At 35.6% G+C, this 27,141-nt stretch overlaps 3 protein-coding genes across 4 annotated transcripts; 1 reads left to right on the top strand and 2 right to left on the bottom strand.

The window, feature by feature from the left end:
- Window positions 1–303: 303 nt before the first annotated feature.
- Window positions 304–26,102, bottom strand: LOC131938953 (peritrophin-1-like). Of its 2 annotated transcripts, XM_059297200.1 has the most exons (5): window positions 26,077–26,102; window positions 2,469–2,545; window positions 1,616–1,871; window positions 719–937; window positions 304–499 (listed from the first exon to the last, which is right to left on the bottom strand). In XM_059297200.1, the coding sequence occupies exons 3-5, from the start codon at window positions 1,869–1,871 to the stop codon at window positions 495–497; spliced, it is 480 nt and encodes a 159-aa protein (XP_059153183.1). In that variant the 5' UTR covers window positions 2,469–2,545; window positions 26,077–26,102; the 3' UTR covers window positions 304–494. The 2 variants fall into 2 exon arrangements, with proteins under 2 accessions (XP_059153183.1, XP_059153184.1); XM_059297201.1 differs by lacking the exon at window positions 26,077–26,102 and having other exon boundaries at window positions 2,469–2,592.
- Window positions 13,658–15,737, top strand: LOC131938957 (peritrophin-1-like). Its single transcript, XM_059297205.1, has 4 exons — window positions 13,658–13,677; window positions 14,219–14,474; window positions 15,053–15,271; window positions 15,491–15,737. Exons 2-4 carry the CDS (start codon window positions 14,219–14,221, stop codon window positions 15,493–15,495), a joined length of 480 nt encoding a protein of 159 aa, XP_059153188.1. The 5' UTR covers window positions 13,658–13,677; the 3' UTR covers window positions 15,496–15,737.
- On the bottom strand, window positions 24,036–26,117 carry LOC131938955 (peritrophin-1-like). The gene is made up of 4 exons (XM_059297204.1): window positions 26,099–26,117; window positions 25,454–25,709; window positions 24,556–24,774; window positions 24,036–24,277 (listed from the first exon to the last, which is right to left on the bottom strand). The coding sequence occupies exons 2-4, from the start codon at window positions 25,707–25,709 to the stop codon at window positions 24,273–24,275; spliced, it is 480 nt and encodes a 159-aa protein (XP_059153187.1). The 5' UTR covers window positions 26,099–26,117; the 3' UTR covers window positions 24,036–24,272.
- Window positions 26,118–27,141: the final 1,024 nt, after the last annotated feature.

The following is a 27,141-nucleotide window of genomic DNA, read 5'->3' as shown; positions in this document are numbered from 1 at the left end:
AAAGTAAATTTCCCTCTGGAACTCGACGGTCCATTTGGGGCAAGTGAAAAATATTTCATCTGATTCTGTTACATTTGCATATGAAAGGATAGTATGGTCACTATGCCCAGCCGCCTTTACTTCCCGGAATAGGAGTTAACTTTACCGATGTAAAATAATGTACTAATAGGACTATTTCTAGTTGAATATTGATTTTTATTAATTTATATTAAAAAATACAATAATAACTAAAACGTGTTTACAAAAGTAGGTTCTTTATTTCCGTTTTTAAAATAAAAATTATTAATAACAAACAATTAATTAGATTGTCGAGCTGGAAAATAAAACGAATAAAAAAAAAACTATAAGTAAATTAATGTAAAAGAGAAGGATTTTTTTTTTATGTACGTGGCAAAATGTGTTTTCTTGTAAAGCGAGGAAATTACATCATCAGGTCATTTGGCTGAAGTTTTCTAGGACGTTCGCCAGCGAAATGAAACTGTTAAACGGGAGCTCTAACCTGGAAAGAGATTTTGATCCTATTTGTATCGATCTAATAGCATTAACATCCCTGTGATGGATGTGATGAATGTGATGGATGTTATGGATGTGATGGATGTGCTTAACATAGTTGTAGAGCTACTACATTGAAGCAAGATACTATCTTGAAGTAATTATTTAATTATTATTGATTTCAGTAGTTTATAATTGAATCGATGAGATCTAAGATCGAACTTACGTGTGCAGGTGTCGAAGATGCTACCCTTATGGACACAAACTTGGAGCCTCTCATTGAAGGTGGTCAAGGCTGGACATGACATACGGATAGAGTTGCCGTGGTCACAGTTGAAATAAGTCTGGCAGTCGTCAGGGCTGCCGTACAGGAAATGATTTGGGTTGGGGTTGGCTTGGGTTGGCTGGGGACATCTGTTTGAGGATGGGACGGGCATGCTCGGGCCTAAAGAAAACAAACATAAATATAGGCTGAGGAAAATAGTAAAATAAACATGGCTAAAATTAAAATAAGCAACCGACCGTAGGTTTAATTTCATTTGTGTTTATTCACTTCTAAAAAATATCACATATAACTGTAAGCTTTCTAAATTTTCATTGATTAGTTTAAAATAGCTAATGTGAACCTTGATAGACTGCATTCACTACCGTATTTGAAATTGCGCTAAAACACACTCGGGTAGTTAGTGAAGTTAATTGATACATTATATAACGTATAAAAGTAAAAGTAAAATCATACTATGATAACCATTATAATTAATTCAAATTTTATTACTCTTTGTACTTTCGGGTTTAACCCAAATAAAAAGTAAAAATCTGTTTTGGAATTACGGTTAGGGCTAAGGATATGTTGAATGTAAATGTTAGATTACTTCAGATACAAAAGTAGAATACCGAAATGTGTTGTTTTTGTTGTAGGATATAGATTTCAAAACTAAAACATTTTAACCCAGGAAGCTGACCCCCCCCCCCCCCTCAAATAAAATATCAAAACAACAGGCATAACTACATGGCTAGGAAGATACAAGGGGCATAACTTTAACTAGCAGCTAAAGCTAAACAGCAGAAACTAATGAACTCTTCAACTATAATTCAGTGTGATCGATGTAGTTAAAGTACTCACTCGTGCACGTGTCGAATTCACTGTTCCTGTTGACACACGTCTGGTAGAGCTCATTGAAGGTGGTCGTGGCTGGACATGACATACGGACAGGGTTGCCATAGTTACACATGAAAAACGTCTGGCAGTCGTCGGGGCTGCCGTACAGGAAGGCTGCGGGGGTGGGGTTGGTTTCGGTTGGCTGGGGACATCTGTTGGAGGATGGGACGGACAGTGCCAGACCGATGGTCAAGGCGAGGATCAGAATCTGTGGTGTCATCTAGAACAGATAAACAAGCATGTGATGTTATGCTAAATATTAATATGTGGTGCTATACTACAATACTAAATTACGATTCGGATTTAATAAGCCTTTCCTGTTAATCGACATGTTCTTAAAACAAATGACAACCCATTAAATCTGACAGTACTTAACAGATTATTATTTGAGCAGTACCAAACAAAAATACAAGCCACTCGTCCGAACTAATGCTGGGTACTCATCGTCACTGAGACTTATGAAAGTAAGTTTCATAAAGGTTTTGAAAAGAAATGTTACACTAAAATCTGAATACACACACTAACACACACACACACACACACACCCACCCACACACACACCCACGCATACACACAGACACACACACACACACACACATATATATATATATATATATATATATATATATATATATATATATATATATATATATATATATATATGTATTAATATATATATGTATTAATATATATATATATATATATATATATATATATATATATATATATATATATATATATATATATATATATATATATATATATATATATATGATTAAATACATCTGCCACACAGATCCAGGTCTTTGTAACTTACTTTTAAAATGCTTGTTCTGAATTTACTTCTGAACGTTGATCTACCTGTAGTCTCCCTGTGATCTACCTGTGATCTACCTGTGTGTTGATGTGAAGTTCTCAGACAGCATCTACCCTATTTATACAAATGTCTCATCTAAGTTACAGTAGGACGTTGTGTGGGTATCAGGAAGTCACGAGTTGAATATCAAGCCACATCTGGAACAATCACCCATGCGAGACAATCTCCCCCCTCCCATCAATGACGTCAGCATCAACAAATCTTTTGTGTATTTTAATCCGGTTCTTTGAGTAATGTAAGACTTTACACCCTAGGATTTCAGGAAGAAAACAATTACCTAAAAATTGGACTTTAGCTCTCCAAATGCATACAAATTATCTTTAGTTTGTTAAAAAAATTCCTATCATTACTTCCTAGAAACTCACTATTTACAAAATCTAAAAAAAAAAAAAAAAAAAAAAAAAAAAAAAAACTGGACGAAGACAACAGCTTCCCACTTTTCCCCATCACCTCAAGGAACGTGTTACACCCCCCCCCCCAATTTACCCACGTGTTTGCGACATTGAATGTGTATGTGACTTGACGTTTAAGTGTAAAACAAATATTTTGTTGTAGTGTTGGAGGGCTCAACGTGTGAATGGGCTTTTTTGGATTGATAAGTTGAGGCCGATTTCTGTGGAGTATGAGTTTGATGTTCGCTCTGTTTCTCTTTTTATATGAATTTTCAAATTTTATATATATATATATATATATATATATATATATATATATATATATATATATATATATATATATATATATATATATATATATATATATGATCAGATCGTTGAACAAAAATCACAAGAAATTTGACAGTTTTCACCGTTTTTCAAAATTTTGGCGTTTTACGCGTTATCGAAACGGAGAAACTGGGCTTTACAATGCTCTCGGTGTGTATGTATGTGTGGATGTGTGTCTGTGAGCACGATAACTTAAGTACCGTTACAGCTAGGTTGATGAAATTTCATATATAAGTATTATATCAAATTTCTAGTTCTGTGTCAACTTTTCAGCAATTTCCGGTATACGGAAGTGGAACTTATTCTACTTTTGTTTTTTTTTTAAAACCAATAACTTGAGTACTGTTTCCAATAGATAGAAGACATTTAACATATAAGTTAAACAACTCTGTTCCTGTTTTCTTTCAAATTTTGAGCAATTTCCGGTGACCGGAAGTAGTAATTTACGCTATTTCCGATTTCTCAAAAAAAAAACGCATAATAATTTATAAAACACTAATGTTCCGCAATATTATACATTTTCGTTTGCTGTTCATTTGGTGCGCAATTCTTTTTTTCTACGAGACTCTATTCTATTTTAAGAAGTTTAAGTATTAAACATTAATTAAAAAGCATATCTATTTCCCGAGTTGCAATCCCCCGTAATGCTATGTAAGAAAATTGGAGAAAGTTTAGGGGAGATCACTCCCGGTTTATTTGTGCATCGAATAATACGTAGACTTGGCTTTTACAAAGGAATTTTCCTTCAGATCAGGAAATTGTTTTGAAACTGTCTACAGATGTCCAGTCAAGTGTGACGCCTCAAGCCAAGGCCTCACAGCGGGTGATGTCATCAAGAAAAAGTTTTAGAGACTTGAGCCAAGCAATGGCGTAGCAAGGTCGGGTGTCACCCGGTGCGGCACTTAATGGTGGTGTCACCCCCCAGAGGCGAAGCGACCCTTCCCGGCGCCCCCGGGACAAACTTTCAATTTTCGATTTGCACCCCCCCCCCCCTCCCTTCCACCATTGGGAGTTGTCAAATTTGCTCTTAAAATACTTTTTAACACTCGAATTAATCACTTAATTTAGTGGAATAATCATTTTTCTCTATATATTTTGCTTTTTTTTTGCCTTGGTGTCACCCCCCCCCCTCCTAAATGGTGTCACGCGGTGCGGTCCGCACCTCCCTCCCCCCCCCCCCCCCCCCCGCTACGCCACTGAAGCCAAGCAATTATTGCGTGGGTTAAACAAATTTTATTTATTTTATTCTAAAGATATGAACTCTTATGCGCGGCTGGACATTATTGCCACAGTTAACCGTTTCATTCATTACTAGCTGAAATACCCGTCGTAGGCCGGGTGCGGAGCTGAATATTATTGAACCTGTTAACCTGTTAACTTTTTTCTGTCTTTTTAAAATACCCATCCTTGTTCTTGGGTGGAGTTTTTATCATACAATTTTTCTTCAATTGTCTGCTTGTGAATACGATTGCATGAGGAAATATAGGATAGTTTATTGATGTAGGGTAAAAGACTGTCCATAAATGCGATTGTAGTTTATTTTGTTAACAAACTAAAACTACAGAACTCAAACTATAAGGTAACTCGAAAAACAAATAAAATATAACAATAACTCGAGCCCAGCCTTAACCTATTACATAAAATTAAACGAGAATTCAACTTTGACAAAACCTAATTCAGTGTCAGTGTCAATAAAGCAATAAACATTCTCGTGTCAAATGGGACTGTGGCGACAGGTAGCAAGCGTGTGTTAATGTGTGGAATAATTATTGATTTCTCAACTCATAAATCTACACGGCTGTTTACAGCAAACGAAAAACTTTAAGTTAACAAACTGTGTGCCTTGTACTTACTCACTAACACACACACACTGACGCACACACTGACAAACACACTTACTCATCCACGCATTTTAAGATTTCATGTGCCTGTCCACCAGCACACGAAGTAATACATAACACAGACGCTGAAGTTTAAAAGAGACATTGTCATTTCTAAATAAAGCTGATTCTCCCTTAAAATCTCCTCTTCTTAGATAGATTATCTTGGGCCTAGAGGCTGAAAACCTGTCGTGTCATCCAAATTTTCTATTGAAAATCTATTCACCCTAACACACTAAAGTTGAAAATATGTGTATTCCACAGCATCTTTCGCCTGATCTAGATGACCAAATTCTGGTACACAGCCCTTTAAATTTCGTTCACGAAAAAAAAATTCAGCCCACCTTTTCAAACTAAATTCTTAAAAAGCTCAGTAACTCTGAGATCTTGGGGTCCGTGTACCTTCGTTACATGTTTGCTACGCCGCTTGAAAATTATTTGGTGTTTCAAATTTATGGAGGGAATTTAAAAATTATGTTCTATATATAGCAACGTTATCTTTTCTTCTTCTGTTAAGCTTTAACTAATTTGAAATAAATAGATGATTCATTGGTAGAGTGAAGTTTACTTTTTAAACTAATTTAGTTTAGTTAGGGTTGGGGGAGGGGGTAGTGGTTAAGGGGAGCCGGACGTTTTCCCGAATGGACACTTGCCCGACACATTTGTCCCATTCAGGCAAGTGTCAATTCGGGCGTTTGTCGCATTCGGGCAATTGTCCATTGGGGCGTTTGTCGCATTTGGGCAAGTGTCCTTTTGAGAAAAAGACATTCGGGCAAATGTCTTTCGGGAAATAATTTGTAGACCCATTGTCAAAATCCCATTTAATGGACAAACAAAAAACGACCCCTATTAGTGTAACGGCTTCACGAAAGAAAATAGTGTTATATAATCTTTAATCCGCCTTAATAAGAAAGTGCCTCAACATCTTCCGTGATCTCGACTTAAAGTATCGAATGGCCTTCAGTCGTTTTAAATTTCTCCAGACTCGTTGGCGCGTCTCCAAAATAAAAAAAAATTAAAAAAAAAACATCATAAGTACTACAGAACTGATGCACCTGTATGTGGCTCTACACAATGGGGCAATGGGGCAGACCCTATAGCAGGGATTCCCAACCGTTTTTTTACTCTAGAGCACATTGTAAAATATCGGTAGTGTGGCGGGCACCACCTATGTTAAATCGACAAACTCCTTTCATAACTTGTCATTTTCCCATAATTTATTTTCTTATTTTCTTATGTTCTTGTAGTCATAATGTATTAATAAATAATAAATAAAAATGTTTCAAAATAATAAAATTATTTGGCATTTTTTTCAAATTGCATACACTCAGAGAAATGTATTTACAAAACGTAAAGAAAGTAAACAAAACACATAAATACAAAGAAAACATTTAATTAATTGGCACCAGTCAAAAATAGTTCCTTAAACAACTCACTATCAATGAAAGGTTTCTTCTTTTTTGCGAGCATGTGAGATATTTTGAAAGAAGCAATAGTGGCCTTTTTAGAATTTTCCACATGTCTAGTGAAAACAGTCAGTTGTGCTGTCAGACTTGATTTTAGATTACAATTTTTTTTCTTTTTTACTTCAGATTTAAGAGGATAATTCACATTAAAAGTGCCATGATTTGTATGAAAGTATAGTTCAACGGTATGTTTTTTCGGCACTGCAATGCTACTACCACACAACAAACAAACGCATTTATTTTTCAAAATAACGAAACGATATGATTCCTTCCTAATTCGTGTTTGGTCTGAAGAACATGTCTCTTATCTAACTGTCGCGACCCGAACAGGACAGCAATCACAATGACAAAAACGTGGTTCCAGGCGGGGAATACTTTTTGCACATCACTCCATGTACACGCGGAAAACACAAAGTGAGCCGATGATCGCCGAAGCAATCAGAGTTATGTGATTTGTGATTTGGCGCCTTTGGCGATTATCGGATCAGGTCGTGGTGTTCGTTCCATTCGTTCACTTCGGGTTTTCTGCGTGTACAGTGCGTGATGTACAAATTACACTAGCCGTTCCAGGCTAGCGTAATAGTGCAGTCTGGCTCGCCGCTAGACAAGTTGGGAAAATTATCGAACATAATTAATAAACCTAGGAAGTCAAAAGAAAGCTAAAACTGTAACAAATGAATAAAAATAAATCATATTTTAAAATAATGTTTATGAAAAAAATTATGTCTCTGTCGAATAGTGAGAGGCGGGCACATACGAATCGTTCAGCGGGCGCACTGGTGCCCGCGGGCACAGGGTTGGGAACCCCTGCCCTAGAGAGGTAATTAATCTGCTTCATGCCCTCTGTCACAGCCCAACTAGGAAGTGGGGAAAACCAACATACGAGACCCACTAGCCTGCATCACGGCCGGGTACACCGTACAATAAGGTGTTGTCCATAAAGGGTCTCACATTCTAAGGTGGGGGGCAAGGGGAGGGGTGGTGACAAGCTTGTTTTTGTTTTTTTCGGACTTTATTAAAGATCTAACGTATTTGACTGTTTTAGTAAAACAAAATTTTAATTTAGGTTTAGACATTATATAGAATAAACCGGTAGTGATCTCCCCTAAACTTTCTCGAATATTCTTATATAAAACAACAGGGGATGGTAACTGGGGATATAGTTATGATTTTTAATCCATTTTAAATACTGAAACTTTTAAAAATAGAATAGAATCTCAGTAAAAAAAACAATTGAGCACCAAGCGAACGCCTAATAAAGGTGTGTATAATAGTGCGCAATAGTATTAGTACTTAATAAATTTACATTAGTTTTTTGAGAAATCGGAAGTAGCGTAAATTACTACTTCCGGTCAACGGAAATTACTCAAAATTTAACAGAAGGTAGAGAATTAGATCTTTTACTTACATGTGAAATTTCATTTATCTATCTGAAATAGTACTCAAGTTATAGGCTTTTGAAAAATTCAAAGTAGAAAAAGTACCACTTCCGGTTGTCGGAAATCGCTCAAAAGTTGATACGGATCTACGATTTTGATATAATACTTATATATGAAATTTCATCAACCTAGCTGTAACGGACTCAAGTTATCGTGTTTACACACGGACACACAGACACACACACAGACACACACACAGAGACATACGGACAAGATTGCAAAATTATGTTTTTCCGTATCAGTGAGGTGTAAAACGTCGAGATTTGTAAAAATCTCGATTTTCTTTTTGTGCACGATTACAATACTTTCTCTATACTACGTATATACGAGAAAGTAAAAAAATTCATAAAAAACGTTTTAATAACAAGCTTTTATGTAATGATGCACTAAAAAGTAGAAAATAAATTATAGATTACTATTTAAATAACTATAAAGAAAAGCGTGGGTCACTTTAGTATCTATTGGATACCTTTACTAATGTTAAGGAAGACACCCACGCTTTTCTTTATAGTTATTTAAATAGTAGTCTATAATTTATTTTCTACTTTTTAGTGCATCATTACATAAAAGCTTGTTATTAAAACGTTTTTTATGAATTTTTACAAGCTTTTATTTAACTCACTTCCTCGTCAGTCGTCAGTCGTCAGTCGTCAGTCTAGATAGAAACGCAGGAGTGAAAATTCGGACAGTTCTACTTGACCGACGCGATTCACAGTTGGCACGTGGGTCAAGACATGAAGACAATGCAATCTGAAACTAAATTTGACTTAATTGGATGCCTAATTAATTTTTTATTAATTAATTAAAATTTGGACCGAATTAGTAGGCATGTCTAGCCAACCACACCACACGCGTCATCAATAGCTGCGCCATCACGACCACGTAATGGCTGCGTTCAAAAACCATTGCGCGCCTACTGAACGTGATATTCAGTAGGCGCGCAATGGTTTTTAGTCATGTAACTCTATTGTAGATAAAACATGTAAAGTACTGAAAAAAAAATTCATAAAAAACGTTTTAATAACAAGCTTTTATGTAATGATGCACTAAAAAGTAGAAAATAAATTATAGACTACTATTTAAATAACTATAAAGAAAAGCGTGGGTGTCTTCCTTAACGTTAGTAAAGGTATCCAATAGATACTAAAGTGACCCACGCTTTTCTTTATAGTTATTTAAATAGTAGTCTATAATTTATTTTCTACTTTTTAGTGCATCATTACATAAAAGCTTGTTATTAAAACGTTTTTTATGAATTTTTTTTTTTTCAGTACTTTACATGTTTTATCTACAATAGAGTTACATGACTAAAAACCATTGCGCGCCTACTGAATATCACGTTCAGTAGGCGCGCAATGGTTTTTGAACGCAGCCATTACGTGGTCGTGATGGCGCAGCTATTGATGACGCGTGTGGTGTGGTTGGCTAGACATGCCTACTAATTCGGTCCAAATTTTAATTAATTCATAAAAAATCAATTAGGCATCCAATTAAGTCAAATTTAGTTTCAGATTGCATTGTCTTCATGTCTTGACCCACGTGCCAACTGTGAATCGTGTCGGTCAAGTAGAACTGTCCGAATTTTCACTCCTGCGTTTCCGTCTAGACAGACAGAGGAAGTGAGTTAAATAAAAGCTTGTAAAAAATTCATAAAAAACGTTTTAATAACAAGCTTTTATGTAATGATGCACTAAAAAGTAGAAAATAAATTATAGACTACTATTTAAATAACTATAAAGAAAAGCGTGGGTCACTTTAGTATCTATTGGATACCTTTACTAATGTTAAGGAAGACACCCACGCTTTTCTTTATAGTTATTTAAATAGTAGTCTATAATTTATTTTCTACTTTTTAGTGCATCATTACATAAAAGCTTGTTATTAAAACGTTTTTTATGAATTTTTTTTTCAGTACTTTACATGTTTTATTTACAGTAGAGTTACATGACTAAAAACCATTGCGCGCCTACTGAACATCACGTTCAGTAGGCGCGCAATGGTTTTTGAACGCAGCCATTACGTGATGGCGCAGCTATTGAATGTGATGACGCGTGTGGTGTGGTTGGCTAGACATGCCTACTAATTCGGTCCAAATTTTTATTAATTCATAAAAAATTAATTAGGCTTCCAATTAAGTCAAATTTAGTTTCAGATTGCATTGTCTTCATGTCTTGACCCACGTGCCAACTGTGAATCGTATCGGTCAAGTAGAACTGTCCGAATTTTCACTCCTGCGTTTCCGTCTAGACAGACAGACTGTCGACAGAGGAAGTGAGTTAAATAAAAGCTTGTAAAAATAAAAGGCTAAACTCAAAGTTTACTAAGTAGAAGCTTAACCCGTTTTTAATATTTCTAATTTATCGGACTATAAAATGTCTTTTGAAGTAAATATTAACCAGATATTTTGTCACAAACTACTTATCGGGTTAATAAAGCAAATCTTTTTAATTTAACTGTCACATTGCAGTGTCTTTAAGTAAAGTTACGGTTAAAAAGAAAAAAAAATTACGTAAGTATATTTACTTTCTCGTATACAAAGTATTGTAATCCTAAAACAACAAAAAATCGAGATTTTTGCAAATCGCGACGTTTTACACCACCATGAGTCGGAAAAACATTGTTTTGCAATCTTGTCCGTATGTCTGTGTGTGTGTGTGTGTGTGTGTGTGTGTGTGTGTGTGTGTGTGTGTGTGTGTGTGTGTGTGTGTGTGTCTGTTAACACGATAGCTTGAGTACCGTTACAGCTAGGTTGATGAAATTTCATATATAAGTATTATATCAAATGTGTAGATCCTTATCAACTTTTTAGCGATTTCCGATAACCGGAAGTGTAGCTTTTTCTACTTTCAATTGTTCAAAAACCAATAACTTGAGTACTTTTTAGATAGATAAATGAAATTTCACATTCAGGTAAAAGATCTAATTCTCTACCTTCTGTCAAATTTTGAGTAACTTCCGTTCACCGGAAATAGTAATTTAGGCTATTTCCAATTTCTCAAAAAACGCATATGAATTTATAAAGTACTAATAATATTTCCGCACTATTATACACATTTTATTTGGCGTTCACTTGGTGTGCAATTCTTTTTTCTACGAGATTTCATTCTATTATAAAAAGTTTAAGTATTTAAAATTGATTAAAAATCATGTCTATATCCCGAGTTGCCATCCCCTGTTGTTTCATATAAGAATATTCCAGAAAGTTTAGGGGAGATCACTTCCGGTTTATTTTAAGTTTAGGTAATTAAAAAAATGGATTAAAAATATTGTCTATATCCAGAAATGCCATCCCCCGTAGTGTTATATAAGAATATTCGAAAAACTTAAGGGGGGATCACTCCCTGTTTATTTTAAACTTGTTTTACTAGTTATATGTAACTTATATGTAACTTCCTCCTTCGTCTTTCTACCCACGTTCTCAAAAAGACGGCGTTAGATCTAGCAAATCTTATAATTCTACATAATATGGCATTGACAATTAACAACGAAACTATTCAAAGGATGAACTCATCTGTTCAATAATTATGTAGCACTTGAAAATGAAACTATACAAATGCTGAACGAAGAGTCAGCCCGTATTGAAATAGACGCTTACGTGGAATTACACATCACTTCCTAGTTGTGTTACATTCATGATTCAGGTGGTAATACGATGTTACTTCATCATCATCATCATCATTATCATACACATCATTATCATCATCATCATCAAAACATCAAAATCATCATCAACGTCATCATGATCATCATCATCATCATCATTCCTGTGGATCCCTCGTGGAACATAGAGGCGCAACCACACCTTTCCATGGTACTCGGTTCAGGGCGATTTCTCCATGTTACTTAATATGTTATACTTTTGTAATTGTATTTTTATATTAAACATTATTGATGTCTATGTGGAACCGTGTGAACTAATGACTAGCTTACGTCTTGACACCACTGTCTTTCTGTTTGTCCGTCCGTCCGTCCGTCCATCCGTCCGTCCGTCCGTCCGTCCATCCGTCCGTCCGTCCGTCCGTCCGTCGGTCCGTCCGTCTGTCTGTCTGTCTGTCCGTCTGTCCGTCTGTCCGTCTGTCCGTCTGTCCGTCTGTCCGTCTGTCCGTCTGTCCGTCTGTCCGTCTGTCTGTCTGTCTGTCTGTCTGTCTGTCTGTCTGTCTGTCTGTCTGTCTGTCTGTCTGTCTGTCTGTCTGTCTGTCTGTCTGTCTGTCTGTCTGTCTGTCTGTCTGTCTGTCTGTCTGTCTGTCTGTCTGTCTGTCTGTCTGTCTGTCTGTCTGTCTGTCTGTCTGTCTGTCTGTCTGTCTGTCTGTCTGTCTGTCTGTCTGTCTGTCTGTCTGTCTGTCTGTCTGTCTGTCTGTCTGTCTGTCTGTCTGTCTGTCTGTCTGTCTGTCTGTCTGTCTGTCTGTCTGTCTGTCTGTCTGTCTGTCTGTCTGTCTGTCTGTCTGTCTGTCTGTCTGTCTGTCTGTCTGTCTGTCTGTCTGTCTGTCTGTCTGTCTGTCTGTCTGTCTGTCTGTCTGTCTGTCTGTCTGTCTGTCTGTTTTATTTAGGTCGGCTGAATTTCACATATAAGCATGAAATTATATGCGCAAGTTCCTGTTATCTTTTGTGTGAATTACGGTAACCAGAAGTGGTATTTTAATCTCTTAACGTTGCGGGCACTATTATTAGTTAGGTAGAAATTCTGTATTTCAATCTTATACTTAGATTATTATTTGAGAGGCCTCCAACATCCGGTAGTGATACATCACTCTTTTACCTGTTTCTAAAAACCAATAATTCAATTAAAATCATATCAAAAGACAAACAAACCGAATATCAAACATGCCGCCATAGAAAGAGTCCTCACATGTTGGTTTTTCAGTCTTGTCACATCATCGCATCTAAATCATTCCCCTCAACACGCGGAGTTGTCAAACATTACACTAAAAAGTCTCTTCTACACTGATACGTCATGCCACGAATTAAAGACAAAACACGTAATGGTTGAAGGGGGAGGGTGGTAATCGTGATGTGGACGTCCAGGTTTTGGAAACTGTGATCATATACAAGGAAGTAGGGACGGCGTGGTCGAAAGGTAGAGCGCTTGGCTGCCAGCCAATCTCGAGTTCTGATCACAGTTCGGACTTGTGACTGTATGACGTCCCTGAAATCACTCAACTCTAATGAGTACCTGACATACTTTGGCATAGAAGTGACCACACCATCTCCTCATATGCCGAGGTCAAGAAAGATATGAACTCTACTTCATCTGCACAATAGATCGCTAGGTCTATAAAGAAATCTTTACTTTATACAAGGAAGTCATGACCAGGAAGTTCAAACCAACTAAAAATATTTTTTATGCATTTGTTGAGCAAAAGTCCTATTTGTAGGTTATTGTTTTCTTCCTGAAATCCGAGGGCGTAAAGTCTTACATCACACAAAGAACCGGATTAAAATACACAAAAGATTTATTGAGGCTAAGGTAACTGAAGGGATGGGGGAGGCTGCCATGCATCAGTGATTGTTCCAGGTGTGGCTGATATTCAACACGTGACTTCCTGATTCCCACACAACGTCATACTGTACCATAGATGGGACATTTGTATAAATAGGATAGATGCTGTCTGAGAACTTCACATCAACACACAGGTAGATCACAGGTAGATCACAGGTAGATCACAGGTAGATCACAGGTAGATCACAGGTAGATCACAGGTAGATCACAGGCAGATCACAGGTAGATCACAGGTAGATCACAGGTAGATCACAGGTAGATCACAGGTAGATCACAGGTAGATCACAGGTAGATCACAGGCAGATCACAGGTAGATCACAGGTAGATCACAGGTAGATCAACGTCCAGAAGTAAATTCAGAACAAGCATTTTAAAAGTAAGTATCAAAGACGTATGTGCATGTGTGTATTCAGATTGTGGTTTAACATTTTTTTTTTAAATCTTTATGAAGCAACCTACGCAGTTACGATTGTTATCCAGCATTAGTTTGGACGACTGGCTTGTATTTTTGTTTTGTGCTGCTCAAATAATAACCTGTTAAATGCTGTTAGATTTAATGGCTAGTCATTTGTTTTAAGAACATACAAATGAACTTTGAGGCTTTTAAATCATAATTTAGTATTGTAGTATAGCACCACATATTAATCTGTTTAGCATAATATAACATGCATTTTTATCTGTTCTAGATGACACCACAGATTCTGATCCTCGCCTTGACCATCGGTCTGGCACTGTCCGTCCCATCCTCCAACAGATGTCCCCAGCCAACCTCAACCAACCCCACCCCCGCAGCCTTCCTGTACGGCAGCCCCGACGACTGCCAGACGTTTTTCATGTGTAACTATGGCAACCCTATCCGTATGTCATGTCCAGCCACGACCACCTTCAATGAGCTCTACCAGACGTGTGTCAACAGGAACAGTGAATTCGACACGTGCACGAGTGAGTACTTTAACCACATCGATCACACTGAATTATAGCTAAAACGTTAATTAGTTACGTGCTGTTTAACTCTAGCGGTTAAGCAAAGGTATGTCCGTTGTATCTACCTAGCATGTAGTTATGCCTGTTCTTTTAAAATAATTTATTTGAGGGGGGGGGGGTCAGCTTCCTGGGTTAGAATGTTTTAGTTTTGAAATCTATATCCTACAACAAAAACAACACTTTTTTATATTCTGCTTTTGTATCTGAAGTAATCTAGCATTCACATTCAACATAACCCTAGCCCTAATCGTAATCACAAAGTAGAGTTTTACTTTTTTTTTTGGTTAAACCCGAAAGTACAAAGATTGTGTTTTAGCGTAATTTCAAATACGATAGCGAATCCAGTTTATCAAGGTTCTCATTAGCTATTTTAAACTAATCAAGGAAAATTTAGAAATCTCACAGTTATATGTGCTATTTTTAGAAGTGGATAAACATAAATGAAATTAAACCTACGGTCAGTTTCTTATTTCAATTGTAACCATGTTTATATTTTCTCTTTTACTCAGCCTATATTTAATGTTTGTTTCCTTTAGGACCGAGCGTGCCCGTCCCATCCTCCAACAGATGTCCCCAGCCAACCCAAGCCAACCCCAACCCAAATCATTTCCTGTACGGCAGCCCTGACGACTGCCAGACTTATTTCAACTGTGACCACGGCAACCCTATCCGTATGTCATGTCCAGCCTTGACCACCTTCAATGAGAGGCTCCAAGTTTGTGTCCATAAGGGTAGCGTCTTCGACACCTGCACACGTGAGTTCGGTCTTAGATCTCATCGATTCAATTATAAACTACTGAAATCAATAATAATTAAATAATTACTTCAAGATAGTATCTTGCTTAAATGTAGTAGCTCTACAACTATGTTAATCACATCCATCACATCCATAACATCCATCACATTCATCACATCCATCACAGGGATGTTAATGCTATTAGATCGATACAAATAGGATCAATATCTCTCTCCAGGTTAGAGCTCCCGTTTAACAGTTTCATTTCGCTGGCGAACGTCCTAGAAAACTTCAGCCAAATGACCTGATGATGTAATTTCCTCGCTTTACAAGAAAACACATTTTGCCACGTACATAAAAAAAAATCCTTCTCTTTTACATTAATTTACTTATAGTTTTTTTTTATTCGTTTTATTTTCCAGCTCGACAATCTAATTAATTGTTTGTTATTTTTTTTGAACTAAAAATAATTTTTATTTTAAAAACGGAAATAAAGAACCTACTTTTGTAAACACGTTTTAGTTATTATTGTATTTTTAATATAAATTAATAAAAATCAATATTCAACTAGAAATAGTCCTATTAGTACATTATTTTACATCGGTAAAGTAAACTCCTATTCCGGGAAGTAAAGGCGGCTGGGCATAGTGACCATACTATCCTTTCATATGCCAATGTAACAGAATCAGATGAAATATTTTTCACTTGCCCCAAATGGACCGTCGAGTTCCAGAGGGAAATTTACTTTTATCACACTAGCCCTAAAGAACTGTTATGTTTTGGGTTAACAGCTCAGCTTTATTCAACCATTAACTAGTAATAACATGTCAACAAAATAATAATAAATACATAAAAACGTTTATAATTAAAAGCTTTTATAACTGCACTAAAAAGAAGAAAATAATACAATTTTATTAAATATAAAATAATTTTTAAAAATATAATAAATAAATAATATTTATTTATAAAAAAACTACTTTCATTAAATATATTAATGCACTACTATTTATATCATTATAATTAAAAGCGTGGGCCCAGTAGCGTACGCAGGGGGAGGGTGGGGGCAGGTAGCAGCCGCTCCCCCTCTGGCCATTTTCAGCAAAGTGGCGCCTTTTTGGAAACAAATTTTTAAAAGTTTTAAACAATGATATTTGTTTAAAAAAATATTTTTGGTCGGCACATCTATGTAAATCACAAGATTTCTTTTCATGCAGCAATTAAAGCATTATTGTACTAGTCTAGTAGTGTCTACGTTTACAACAAGTATTAACAGCTGCATCAGTTTGCCATTCTAAAAATAACCATTAAGATTCATTGCAATGTTTAAAAAACCTCTACGGGTAGTACCACTTGACAAGAGGGGTGTTAAGTTTAAGGCAACTGTATAATGTATATGCTTACGAATAATTGAATTAGAAAATGTTATACATAAAACTTCACACATAATTACTTTATATATATACAGTTTGAATCATGTGATTAATTTTTAAAAAAATTACAATACAGAAACAAATACAACTGATGTGGCATCTCTATTAAAATTTACTTAGGAGCAAACTGCGTAGTGGTGGGGAAATTTTGACAAGGTCAACAACGTCATCACGATGAAGTAGTAGTATTCTTACAGCTTGGGCGATAGTTATTACGATTACAAATTATATGAAACAGTTACAACCCCCATCCCCCATGGACCCCTCTGTAAAAAAAATATTGTCATAATACCACTGCTACTTATTTAAATCTATTTCTGTAATATATGTCTAATATATATTTGTGTAATATATATGTATGTTTAGAACAGTCATCTAAAAACTGACGCTATGTTCACACTGAGTTGGTTATCTCCCCTCCCCCCCCCCCCCCCCCCCACACACACACCTCACAAACACAATTGTGTAGAGCGACATTAATGTCACAACTAGGTATACACTGGGTTGGATAATTGACCTAAAGTGACCGGACAGTGGTGAATGAAGTTGAACCCCCCCCCCCCCAACCCACCCCGAACTGATCTCTTAAGTACATGTAGAAAAACGCGTAATAATGTACCAAAGTACCATGCCGCCAGAAAATTAGCTTTCCAAACGTAAAACTCTGTGTGATCAATACAGTGATCTAACCCATACCTATCACTATGTTAAAAATGATCTTTAAAGAACACAAAGAAGCAGTAGTTAATTAAAAATATATGATCTGAACTAAAACACCGATATTAAGTTAAATGTAGGCTGTTATTCAATAGGTTTCTATTATATATCGAAAAGCGTGTTTTTACACCAACTCTGATTTTAAAAACTTTCATTACGCTGTAATACTTCAGCATTTATGATGACGATTTATTAAATTCTGATTATAGAAAAAAACATGTTGTAAACACGAATAGTGTTAAATAATTTCATTTCATTCTAAAGTAATTATTTATTTGTTTTGACATTTATAATTAAATGTGTAGATATGTACATATTTATATTAAGAGAGTGATTATTTCCCCTATTTCACTTGTCTTAAATAATTTCCCAGGAATTATTATGTAAGAAATTTTTTTATAAGAATTACCAAACAGATTGTGTTACGTTCATTGTTTTTGGTTGTAGTGTATATATATTTTTTTTTTGTTTAGATTGATACAATTTTTGTTTTGTCGGCCTACATTGTGTTTTTTTCTTATTTCTTCAGAGTGCTACTTTTATATTACATCATAGCGAAGTAAAGACACACAGCTAATAATGCTAGTAATGACATACAGCTAGTAATTATATATGTGTAACACGATAACTTGAGTACCGTTACAGCTAAGTTGATGAAATTTCATATATACGTATTTTATCAAAATCGTAGATCCGTATCATTTTTTCAGCGATTTCCGATAACCGGAAGTGGTACTTTTTCTACTTTGAATTTTTCAAAAACCTATAACTTAAGTACTATTTAGGATAGATAAATGAAATTTCACATGTAAGTAAAAGATCTAATTTTCTACCTTCTCTCAAATTTTGAGTAAATTCCGTTCACCGTAAGAACTAATTTACGCTATTTTCTATTTCTCAAAAAAACGCATGTAAATTTATAAAGTACTAATAATATTGCGCACTATTATGCACATTTTGTTTTGGCGTTTGCTTGGTGTGCAATTCTTTTTTTGTATGAGATTCTATTCTATTTTTAAAAGTTTAAGTAATTTAAAATCATGCCTATATTTCAAGTTATATAAAAATATTCGAGAAAGTTTTGGGGAGATCACTCCCGGTTTATTTAATTACTAATGGTAATTGATCGATATTGAGGCTCGTAATCTCACTCTTTGATTAGATCTTGTAAGAAAAGATGAAGATTGCGTGATTCTCAAAGTGATGAAAATCTACAGGATTTTCTCTTTAACACGTTAAACAAAATTATTTGACGGTTTATTAATGCCATATTGACTGAAACAACGTATTAGCTAATGGGTATTTTTAGATGTGTGACCTCAATTACTGATTGGAGCATAAGTAGATTCAGATTGCGTCATTTGCATAGGGGCACGAAACAGAAGGTTTTTTTGTAAGTTATTTTTAGAAGTGTGACGTTGCTTTCTAAAAGAGCGTTATTTATTTATTTTTTAGATTTGAGTAGCCCTACAAAATTACATTTTTTTCCTAATTATTTTTCGAGCTGTAGTCTTTGTTTTTGTTACTAATTTTTTTAGACAAAAGGAAACAACCAAGTTAATATTTTTGTTAAATGTAATCTAAGCCTCGTTAATTCCTCTGTATATTCAAAATTCAATCATGTTCCTTATTTTTATTCTGGGGCCTTTTTTAGCTATTGGGGATTTAATTTTTTTTCCCCGTACAAACCTTTCTATGAGCATTTTCAACAAAGCCCAAAGTTTAACGGCGTAGAGAGGAAAGGTATAGTAATGCACAAAGGACATAGCCACCCACACCTACACACTCTTACACACACACTCTCTCTTTCACACACACATACACGCTCTCTCTCTCTCTCTCTCTCTCTCTCTCTCCGTATCTCACACACACAATTTCAATTTTTAAAAACTTTTAGAAAGAATAGTCATTGTTTTGTTCGTTTTTTTTAAAAATAAACATATATCCATGCTCTACTTAAATGTATTTAAAGATAGGTTTAATTTCAAATGCTTTTATGTAAATTATGATGTCATAGAAGGCGTAGTCTCACTATATTTTTGATTATCCCTACGCATGAATGAGCCATTCAAACCTTATAACCAATCATATACCATAAAGGAGGGATGGCGGGACCTGAAAAAACCCACGAAAATAGCTCTGATGGTTACCTGCCTCGAGTTCGAGAGAGAATATAGGTAATTACAAAGCAACTGGAGTTCATCCAGCTCTAATCGGTACCTGCCTCACGCTACCAAAAGTTTGCAGGTTATTACAAAGCAACTGGGGTTCACAATTTACAATTAACTCTCCTACATCTGGCCTATGGATTGCTAGGTCTAATGAGGATTCTTTACTTTATATGAATAATAATACCCCCCCCCCTGCCGAAGAGATGCTTTAAAGAAACACTGCTGTAAATCACTAAAATGTAGATGTTTAACAAAATGTAATTGCATCCTCCGCAGCTCTGTAAGCCACTAAAAATGTGGATGTTTAACAAAATGTGATTGTATCCTTCGCAGCTCTGTAAGCCACTAAAAATGTGGATGTTTAACAAAATTGGATTCTATCCTCCCACAGCTCTGCCACTGTTGGCGCTCTGTAGTTGGTTGCATGCATCACGTAAAGTTTATTTCATGACCTTAACCAATGTGACCTTGACCCAGAGGAATTTTAGAGCAGACGATCAACAGATACATCGACACACATGAGCTGTCTTACTATGAAAATGACTATTAGTTATCACATATAACTTTTACATCAACATATAAATGATATAACGACCGATTGTTAGCCACTGATTCATGTAGAGAAATTTCATATCTTTAGTCCACACAGCAGGCTCGCGATATTTTGTCCCCCTATTTAATTTAATTTATTCAATAACAATAGCAGCTGTAGGCACTGAGTCGGAGAGGCTTTGTGTTCTTATCTAAGTTTGATGTACGGGCAACTTCAAATAAAAACAGAACGAAGACCTTCAAAATATAGGACGTTTTGGTAACAATGCTAAGCCTTGCGGGCGCCGCGTTATATATATATATATATATATATATATATATATATATATATATATATATATATATATATATTGTGTGGGACGTTACATTTTTAAAAATTCTTTCAACATTACAAAATGCCAAATTTTAATGCTATTTTTAAACATGTATTTATTGAGTAAATATAATGAATCGTTAATTTTGAATTTTGTTTAGACTGTTCTAGCATTTAGAGAATTTTATTTTATGTTATTTCCCTTGCATGAGTAAATATTTTAAAATAATGGGAAGTAATTATATTAATACAGTGAATGAGAGCTCTAAAGTCGTCAGGGTATGATATCCCTGGTTATCCCTGGTCAGGGTATAATATCCCTGGGTATCCCTGGTCAGGGTATAATATCCCTGGGTATCCCTGGTCAGGGTATAATATCCCTGGGTATCCCTGGTCAAGGCAAAAAAAATCTTTTAACTACGGGCGACATCCCAGCTTAGTTTACCCATAAAAGCTAGTGACATAGGGAGAAACAAAACTCTTCATGTGTTCAATGATCGGTGAACAGCGAAAACGTTCAAGTTTTGTTTTTTACAATTCCACGCTCAACACTTTTTCTTAGCTGAGTGGGGAAATAAAATGCATGAAAACCAGATACTGAGGTCGACTTTATAACTAAACAGTTTAGGCCAAGGGTCGGCAACCTGCGGCTCGCTAGCCGCATCCGGCTCTTTTGATGTCGAGATGCGGCTCTTCAGCTCCATGCACAAATATTAATAATTGTTTTATTTTATGTTCAAAACTCATAAAAATATTGATCTGCAACACTCGGTAATGAACGATATAATAATAAACATAAACACACGCTATTCTATTAGAATATCTAGTTACGCCATATTTCAGTATATATATATATATATATATATATATATATATATATATATATATATATATATATATATATATATTTCAAGAATACAGAAATCCTAAAGACTGATACTTAAATGTAATTCTGAAACAAGTCAACTGATTTTATCTACTTTTTATCTAAGAAATATTCTCTTAGTAGGTAAAAAAAATTAAAAGCAAACTTACAATTTTCAGTTACAAAATAATTGTCCAAACAAATTTACACAAGAACATACTATCTGAACAGATATCTTCTATTTACTGTCTCAACACATTCCTTTAAAAAATATTGTCAACATATTCATGCGAGCAAGCGTTTTCTTGCATGAATATAATACAAAGTATAGAAGCCATCTAACAAATAAAAATCTAGAGCAGGGGTCTCCAAACTACGGCCCGCGGGCCGGATGCGGCCCGCGAGGTCCTCTCATCCGGCCCTCGGACTCTCGGAGATCCTTTTGTCAACGGAAAAAAATGTGTTGATTGTGGCTGAGAAAAAATTCAAAACAAACGTAAAATGAAGCAATGAGTGCAAATACCATTGAGGTAAATGCGGCCAGTTACCCAGTAAATGACCTCCTTAAAGACTTGTTAAAATAAGGGCGGGTGGGTTTTATAAGTATTTGCCCAAGGAAGATTTTCCTAATATTAAAACTTTTGCATCCAAGTACCTTTCAAAGTTTGGAACAACATACAAACTTTATCTAGAATAAAGTAGGCCTACGTGACGAACAATTTGAGAACAAACTTTGACCTCGAGTGGGTTGTCGGTCCCCGACAGTGTTTCTTTCAGACTTTTTTATCGGGTGGGAGGCACTTGAAATTTGTATATATATATATATATATATATATATATATATATATATATATATATATATATATATATATATATATATATATATATATATATATATATATATATATATATGCTAGCCGTCCCGGCCAGGCCCTGCTCTGGCTTCTGTGAAAAACCTTTCTGTTAAAGACCATTACCTGTGTGTTTAGTAATCATCATAAACCCGGCATTGCCCACCCAAACCACAACCAACCAAAACAACAAAACGCAAACAAAACGCAAACATAACGCTAACACAATTACAAATACAAACGAAAACAAAAACCTAACAACAAACCCAACCACAACCACAAACACCAATACAAACACAAAGAAAAAACAAACAAAAAAGCAAACGTAAACAAAAACCTAACAACAAACCCAAGAAACTCTGGCCCCCCAACTTATATTTGATAGTTAATGCGGCCTTCGGTCTGAAAAGTTTGGAAAACTCTAGATTCTAGAGTCTTGCATGAAACTGATAACAAATTATTAGCCAGGTTTAAACAAACTTTCAAAAGGCATGCAATGCGAAAATGGTGTAAATAGTATTCAATAATTAAAGCCATATACTTTGATTACTGATTTTATTATTCTAGCAGAGCTAGATAAAATACTTTAATACGTTTTTTCTGCGAAACATGTGTATGTTTTATTTGAATAAATATTATTTCATATTTAAAGCTACATATATATATATATATATATATATATATATATATATATATATATATATATATATATATAATCCTAAGCAAATATTATAATATTGAAATAAAAATGTTAGTGGCTCTTTAAAAATTGGGATATTTAGTAATTGTAAATTTTGGCTCTTCCGACCCAAAAGGTTGCCGACCCTTGAACTAGACTTTTATAGAAAGCAGTTCGCCATCAAAGTTAGCTAGGGACAAAAACCCATCTAGAAAGTAAAATTACGAAAAGAAACAGGAGTGCATCCCCTTAGGTAACTGGTATCCTTTAGACAGCTTTTGTAACCAAAGTTGCTACCAAACGTATTGGTTAGGGGAGCTTTACGTATGTCCGAAAGACCTTTGCCTGAAAGCCGTTTTCCCGAATTGTCGTAAGCCCGAATGAAAAATATACATTAGCTACATTAACAGATACATTTTCAAAGCTTAGATGGGCGCATACAGGCTTTTTGCTTTTATAAATTATTATACCCACGTAATAAAATAAACAACACTTACACACACACACAAGCACATACACACATAAAATCTTTGCAAAAAATATAGTCTGTGATATAATACACAATATGGTGATGTTTCAATGCGCTTGCTGTGTCTTCTTTAGTACTCAGTCGAGCAATGTTTAATGTTGTTTCTGTGTCTTAAATTTTCCCTCCTAAACTTTCGGTTTTTATTATGTTTCATGTTATTTCTAGTTAATGGTTGAATAAAGCTGAGCTGTTTACCCAAAACATAATATTTCTTTAGGGCTAGTGTGATAAAAGTAAATTTCCCTCTTGAACTTGACGGTCCATTGGGGCAAGTGAAATAGAGTTCACTTGTTTCTGTGACATTGGCATATGAAAGGATAGTGTGGTCACTATGCCCAGCCGCCTTTACTTCCCGGAAGTGGAGTTTACTTTACCGATGTGAGATCAGTACCAATCATGGCTGGGTGGACCTACGGGACGTTCCACTAACCTGAACCCGGATTCGAACTCGATCCTTTCAGGTTAGCAATCTAGCGCTGTACTGCTAGGCCACATCGTCCCTGCGTTTGTATATTTGTCCCGCGAAAAATATTTCTAATTCATAATTTATCAAAGTAAAATCATGAACTAATAAGACTATTTCTAGTTGAATATTGTTTTTTTTTATTAATTTATATATAAAAAATAATATAATAACTAAAACGGGTTTACAATAGTAGGTTCTTTATTTCCTTTTTTTTAAATACAAATTATTTTTAGTTCAAAATAAATAACAAACAATTAATTAGATTGTCGAGCTGAAAAAAAAAACGAATAGGAAAAAACAATAAGAAAATTAATGTAAAAGAGAAGGATTTCTTATGAACGTGGCAAAATATGTTATCTTGTATATGGAGGAAATTCCATCAATCAGGTCATTTAGCTGAAGTTTTCTAGGACGTTCTCCAGCGAAATAAAACTGTTAAACTGAGCTCTAACCTAGAAAGAGATATTGATCATATTTGTATCGATCTAATAGCATTAACATCCATGTGATGGATGTGATGAATGTGATGGATGTTATGGATGGGATGGATGTTATGGATGGGATGGATGTCATGGATGTCATGGATGCCATGGATGTGATGGTCGTGATGGAAATGATGGATGTGATTAATGTATTTGTAGATCTACTACATTGAAGCAAGACACTTGTCTAATTATTATTGATTACAGTAGTTTATAATTGAATCGATGAGAACTAAGATCGAACTCACGTGTGCAGGTGTCGAAGATGCTACCCTTATGGACACAAACTTGGAGCCTCTCATTGAAGGTGGTCAAGGCTGGACATGACATACGGATAGGGTTGCCGTGGTCACAGTTGAAATAAGTCTGGCAGTCGTCAGGGCTGCCGTACAGGAAATGATTTGGGTTGGGGTTGGCTTGGGTTGGCTGGGGACATCTGTTGGAGGATGGGACGGGCACGCTCGGGCCTAAAGAAAACAAACATAAAAGATAGGTTGAGTAAAATTGTAAAATAAACATGGTTACAATTAAAATAAGCAACTGACCATAGGTTTAATTTTATTTATGTTTATCCACTTCTAACAAAAGCACTTATAACTGTAAGTTTTCTAAATCGTCCTTGATTAGTTTAAAATAGCTAATGTGAGCCTTGATATATTGGATTCACTGCTGTATTTAAATTTGCGCCAAAACACACTCGGGTACTTAGTGAAGTTACTTTATACGGTATATAACGTATAAAATTAAAGTAAAATCGCACTATGATAACCATTATAATTAATTCAAATTTTATTACTCTTTGTACTTTCGGGTTTAACCCAAATAAAAAGTAAAAATCTGTTTTGGGATTAAGGTTAGGGCTAGGGATATGTTGAATGTGAATGTTAGATTACTTCAGATACAAAAGCAGAATATTAAAATGTGCTGTTTTTGTTGTAGGATATAAATTTCAAAGCTAAAACATTCTAACTCAGGAAGCTGACCCCCCCCCCCCCCCTGAAATAAATTATTAAAACAACAGGCATAACTACATGGCAAGGAAGATGCAAGGGTCATAACTTTAACTAACCGCTGGAGTTAAGCTGCACGTAACTAATGAACTCTTCAGCTATAATTCAGTGTGATCGATGTGGCTAAAGTACTCACTCGTGCACGTGTCGAATTCACTGTTCCTGTTGACACACGTCTGGTGGAGCTCATTGAAGGTGGTCGTGGCTGGACATGACATACGGATAGGGTTGCCATAGTTACACATGAAAAACGTCTGGCAGTCGTCGGGGCTGCCGTACAGGAAGGCTGCGGGGGTGGGGTTGGTTGCGGTTGGCTGGGGACATCTGTTGGTGGATGGGACGGACAGTGCCAGACCGATGGTCAAGGCGAGGATCAGAATCTGTGGTGTCATCTAGAACAGATAAAAAATGTGATATTATGCTATACAGATTTATATGTGGTGCTATACTACAATACTAAATTAATTATGATTTAAAAGCCTTTCCTGTTCATTGATATGTTTTTAAAACAAATGACTAGCCATTAAATCTGACAACACTTAACATGTTGTTATTTGAGCAGCACAAAACAAAAATACAAGCCACTCGTCCGAACTAATGCTGGGTACCCATCGTAACTGCGACTTATGGAAGTAGGTTGCTTCATAAAGATTTTGAAAAAAAATGTTAAACCACAATCTGAATACACACATGCACATACGTCTTTGATACTTACATTTAAAATACTTGTTCTGAATTTACTTCTGAACGTTGATCTACCTGTGATCTACCTGTGATCTACCTGTGATCTACCTGTGTGTTGATGTGAAGTTCTCAGACAGCATCTACCCTATATATACAAATGTCCCATCTAAGGTACAGTAAGACGTTGTGTGGGAATCAGGAAGTCACGTGTTGAATATCAAGCCACACCTGGAACAATCACTGATGTGTGACAGCCTCCCCCATCCCCTCAGTTACCTCAGCCTCAACAAACCTTTTGTGTATTTTAATCCGGTTCTTTGTGTGATGTAAGTTTTTACGCCCTCGGATTTCAGGACGAAAACAATAAACTACAAATTGGACTTTTGCTCAACAAATGCATACAAAATATTTTTAGTTGATTCGAACTTCCTGGTCATGACTTCCTTGTATAAAGTAAAAAATTCTTTATAGACCAAGCGATCTATTGTGCAGATAAAGTAGTGTTTTTATCGTTCTTGACCTCGGCATAAGAAAGGGATGGTGTGGTCAGCACTATAACTTTGCTTCCCCCAACGTAAGTTAGGTACCCATAAGAGCTGAGTGATTTTAGGGACGTCATACAGTCACAAGTCCGAACCCGAGATCAGAACTCGAGATTGGCTGGCAGTCAAGCGCTCTACCTTTCGACCACACCGTCCCTTCTTCCTTGTATATGATCACAGTTTCCAAAACCTGGACGTCCACATCACGATTACCACCCTCCCCCTTCAACCATTACGTGTTTTGTCTTTAATTCGTGGCATGACGTATCAGTGTAGAAGAGACTTTTTAGTGTAATGTTTGACAACTCCACGTGTTAAGGGGAATGATTTAGATGTGATGATGTGACAAGACTGACACACCAACATGTGAGGACTCTTTCTATGGCGCATGTTTGATATTCGGTTTGTTTGTCTTTTGATATGATTTTAATTGATTTATTGGTTTTTAGAAACGTAAAAGAGTGATGTATCACTACCGGATGTTGGAGGCCTCTCAAATAATAATCTAAGTATAAGATTGAATTACAGAACTTCTACCTAATTAATAATAGTGCCCGCAACGTAAAGAGATTAAAATAACACTTCTGGTTACCGTAAT

Source organism: Physella acuta, unplaced genomic scaffold (assembly GCF_028476545.2).
Source record: "Physella acuta isolate Inbredline_101_S28 unplaced genomic scaffold, ASM2847654v3 ptg000260l, whole genome shotgun sequence".
Classification (NCBI taxonomy): domain Eukaryota; kingdom Metazoa; phylum Mollusca; class Gastropoda; family Physidae; genus Physella; species Physella acuta.
Note: the sequence above shows the minus strand (reverse complement) of the source record. Positions and strands in the feature narration are given on the sequence as shown.

Bases quoted from the DNA above. Each gene is read 5' to 3' on its own strand.
- LOC131938953 (XM_059297200.1), bottom strand. From the start codon at position 1,871: ATGACACCACAGATTCTGATCCTCGCCTTGACCATCGGTCTGGCACTG. The intron at 938-1,615 runs GTGAGTACTTTA...TGTTTTCTTTAG, and splicing joins TGAATTCGACACGTGCACGA to GCCCGAGCATGCCCGTCCCA.
- LOC131938957 (XM_059297205.1), top strand. From the start codon at position 14,219: ATGACACCACAGATTCTGATCCTCGCCTTGACCATCGGTCTGGCACTG. The intron at 14,475-15,052 runs GTGAGTACTTTA...TGTTTCCTTTAG, and splicing joins TGAATTCGACACGTGCACGA to GACCGAGCGTGCCCGTCCCA.
- LOC131938955 (XM_059297204.1), bottom strand. From the start codon at position 25,709: ATGACACCACAGATTCTGATCCTCGCCTTGACCATCGGTCTGGCACTG. The intron at 24,775-25,453 runs GTGAGTACTTTA...TGTTTTCTTTAG, and splicing joins TGAATTCGACACGTGCACGA to GCCCGAGCGTGCCCGTCCCA.